This window comes from Eupeodes corollae, chromosome 2, assembly GCF_945859685.1.
Source record: "Eupeodes corollae chromosome 2, idEupCoro1.1, whole genome shotgun sequence".
Taxonomy (NCBI): Eukaryota; Metazoa; Arthropoda; class Insecta; order Diptera; family Syrphidae; genus Eupeodes; species Eupeodes corollae.
The window spans coordinates 98,343,786-98,347,044 of NC_079148.1; the positions used below are offsets into that span (position 1 = coordinate 98,343,786).

The 3,259-nt window shown below is 31.6% G+C and overlaps 1 protein-coding gene across 1 annotated transcript; it reads right to left on the reverse strand.

Moving 5' to 3' along the window:
* Nucleotides 1-2,026: 2,026 nt before the first annotated feature.
* LOC129946995 (uncharacterized) lies at nucleotides 2,027-2,541 on the reverse strand. The gene is made up of 2 exons (XM_056057381.1): nucleotides 2,384-2,541; nucleotides 2,027-2,312 (listed from the first exon to the last, which is right to left on the reverse strand). The coding sequence occupies exons 1-2, from the start codon at nucleotides 2,484-2,486 to the stop codon at nucleotides 2,074-2,076; spliced, it is 342 nt and encodes a 113-aa protein (XP_055913356.1). The 5' UTR covers nucleotides 2,487-2,541; the 3' UTR covers nucleotides 2,027-2,073.
* Nucleotides 2,542-3,259: the final 718 nt, after the last annotated feature.

Below are 3,259 nucleotides of genomic sequence, written 5' to 3' on the forward strand. Positions count from 1 at the left end.
GTAAACGGGGACGAATCAATAATTGATGGTCATCATAAACACTGGCCGATACAGCTGCGATTTTTTCTTAAGTAAACACTGTACGTAAGCTTGTTGGTGGTTTAATGTCCAACAATGTATACATTTTGTTCTAAATTTAGTTACAATAGCCCGAATATCCCCTTCCTCTGTCAATTAAACTGCCCATTAAATGGAAGAAGCGCGTGATGAACTTTCTCAACAGAGCACCCATATTGAATAAAATTCAATAATTCGCAAGGGTTGTTCGTTTGTAAGACGATTCCTGGTCCGATTATAGATCAAACTGAAGATGTTTGACGGTGAAACAAAACGCGAAACGTGCGCCAGCTGTTTGAACCAGTATTGCCAAAAAGATAATAGCTAAGAAACCACCCTTTATAAAAGCTTTGAATCTCTCGAGAACTTGAAACGTGAAAACAGATTCGGAAACGTGTAATTTGTGAGTGCCACACTAAAGTTTCTTCTCAACTTATTTGTTTACCTTAATTTGTTTTTATTTAATTATTTAATTCAAGTACCAAGCATTTTTCTATCGACAATTTTTAAGTTTTGTAGACGCCTTTAAGATCAACATTTTTCAAAGGATTCGGGCAAAACAATAATTTTTTAGAATTTGTCTTCTAGCATTTGCTCCAATGTTTGAGTAAGTCGACTGAAAATATGCTCCTGAAGTCTGAACATTTTTCATGTCAGATTCTGTTTTATTTTTCTACAAAAAAACATCACATTTTTCTGGCGAATTTCCTAATTTTCTGGGTTTTTTTATCTTTATTTTTGTAGCGTTCTTCGCATATATAGAAATACCAACAGGGAAAAAACACCAAAACCCTATAGATGCTCATGTCCTGTATGTGAGCAAATGGATGTTCTGTATTTCCGTTTGTTCCATTTTTTGAATATATCTTTGATAGCTTCTTTCTGTTAGGAATCGGAGGGTTACAGCAAGTTTTTGAATTGAAGGAATTGATGGAGGCATTATAAAAGGTTATATTTCCCTTAGAACGTATAAAAACCGTATTTGCTTAATCTAAAATTATAATAAAAGCTTAAAAGAGGAAATCAAGAATTTACTCTATCAGAACAATTTTCACACACTTACGTTGTCTCTGGTAAATCCAATATATTTGATTTGTTTCACAATATTTGTCTTCTTATTTTTTTCTCTTGAATTCTGCTTTATTTGTTCACTTAAAAATACCAATGATATTGCTTCTATCTTCAAAAGAGCAATCATTTTACTTCAGAAACCAAATAAAAATGGATGATCCTTCAGTTCTTACAATTCGAGCAATTTCGAAGTTTTCGATATAAAAATGTGTGATTCTTTAGTTCTGACAGTTCGAAGCAATTTCGAAGTTATCGAAATTGATCGAATTGAAGAGCTTGCAATTTCATTTCACGTGAAATTGAAAAGTGATTGCAATTCACTTTCGATCGAAATTCGGGACATGGGCGAAAATCTTGTAATTTAGCTCTTAAGCTGAGTCCAAATTAAAAGATTAGATCATATATTGCTGGACAACAGTGATCTAAAATAATCTAATAACTAAAGTTGTCACTAAAAATATGTAAATGTAAGGTTAAGATGCACATTATGTTATTTAAATTCTAGCAGCCTCGTTTAGACAACGTTAAAGAACATTTTAAAGCGGTGCTTAAAAAAACATTTTTATATTAAGTGTTTGTAAAATTCTGAATCCGCCCTTGTCAAAATTTCATACACATAGTCCAAAAAATCTCTGTACAGCAGTTTTCTTTTTGTTGATTCGCACTTTTTAGCAGTTTTTAAGAACGTGGTTCTCATTTTTGATCGTGATAGATAGATAGTATTTGAAGAACTGAACTGCTCAAAAATCGGCATCAATTTAGACAATCCCTGAACTTTCAATTTTTTTTCTACACACAACTGATATTATGTTTGCTTCACAATTTGATAAGAGGGTTCGGATCGCTAAATATAGAAAAAGTTGATTTTTATAAAAACGTTTTTAAAAACTAACTTAAATAATGTGCTTAAGATAAAATTTTATTTATTTAAATTAACTATGCAATTTAAGAAAAGTAATCAGTTTTGCACTTTATTTCACGATTGCAACACTCTGGATACATAGCATTGGGATTGATAACTTTCCCCATGACACATCCGTCCCGCATGCCTGATTGGACACATGTCATTGTTGATACTTGTCCATTTTCGTGACAGGTTAATGATTCGCATTTGCCATTTGGATTTCTAATAGCACTACCAACTTTAACAACCATATTTCCAATTGTACACATTCCAGGATTTCCTTTCAACAAAAATAAAATATAGAATAAAATATTATATTAAAATTGAAGTTAAATAAAATGTTCTTTTTACTTGGATCTTTGGCCATGAATATTTTAACATTCATAGCATTTGCCCTAAAGGAGCACAAAATAACCACAAGCAAAAGAATTGGAATAAAAACAATCGACTTCATATTGGTTGAAGATGTTTTTTAAAACTGATCGAAGCTTATGTGATTCAATTTGAATATACAATTTTATATTTGAAATTTTTGAATGTTCATAATCTTTCTGACCCTTATAACCATGAACGAATTTGAAAGCTGATAGTACAAACTCTAAAATATCTCTTATCAAATTTGTTCTAGTTTTGTCTATAGGGTAAGTATTGGTTTCGATATTACTATTTAAACTTCGTTGAAGACGGTCCAGGGAACGAACTTGCTCTTGAATTTCAAGGTTGTTAGTTAAACATTGTATTCATTTACTAGATGATAATATTTTTGTATTTTCTTATTAAATGTCAGACATAATATTGTTTTTCTTTTGTATATTAAACAATTTCAATATTTCAATTGAATGAGAAGAATTGAAAAAAGTATGTTTGAACTACATCTCAACTCCAAGCTTCTTCTAGGAGGATTTGTTATTTTCTCTCAAGAAGTAATACCAAGACCTCTTGCATGACAGCTTTGAGAACTAACCATCACGCTATACGGGTGCTACAAGACAACTCTGTATCCTCATATTGTTATATTCTTTAACGGTTCCTGTGAAGAGTTCAACTTAAATAATTTTTAAATGATAACTAATTGTTTTGGCCTGAAGGTGTTGTGAAAAGGTCGAGACGTTCATTAGTTTTAATAAAAAGGTCTGCCATGCCAAAATGCAAATCAAATTGAAGAAGTCACATTTCCAGTACACCTCTTTGCCAGGACTCATGTTTTAGAAGAGCGTCACAGCACAG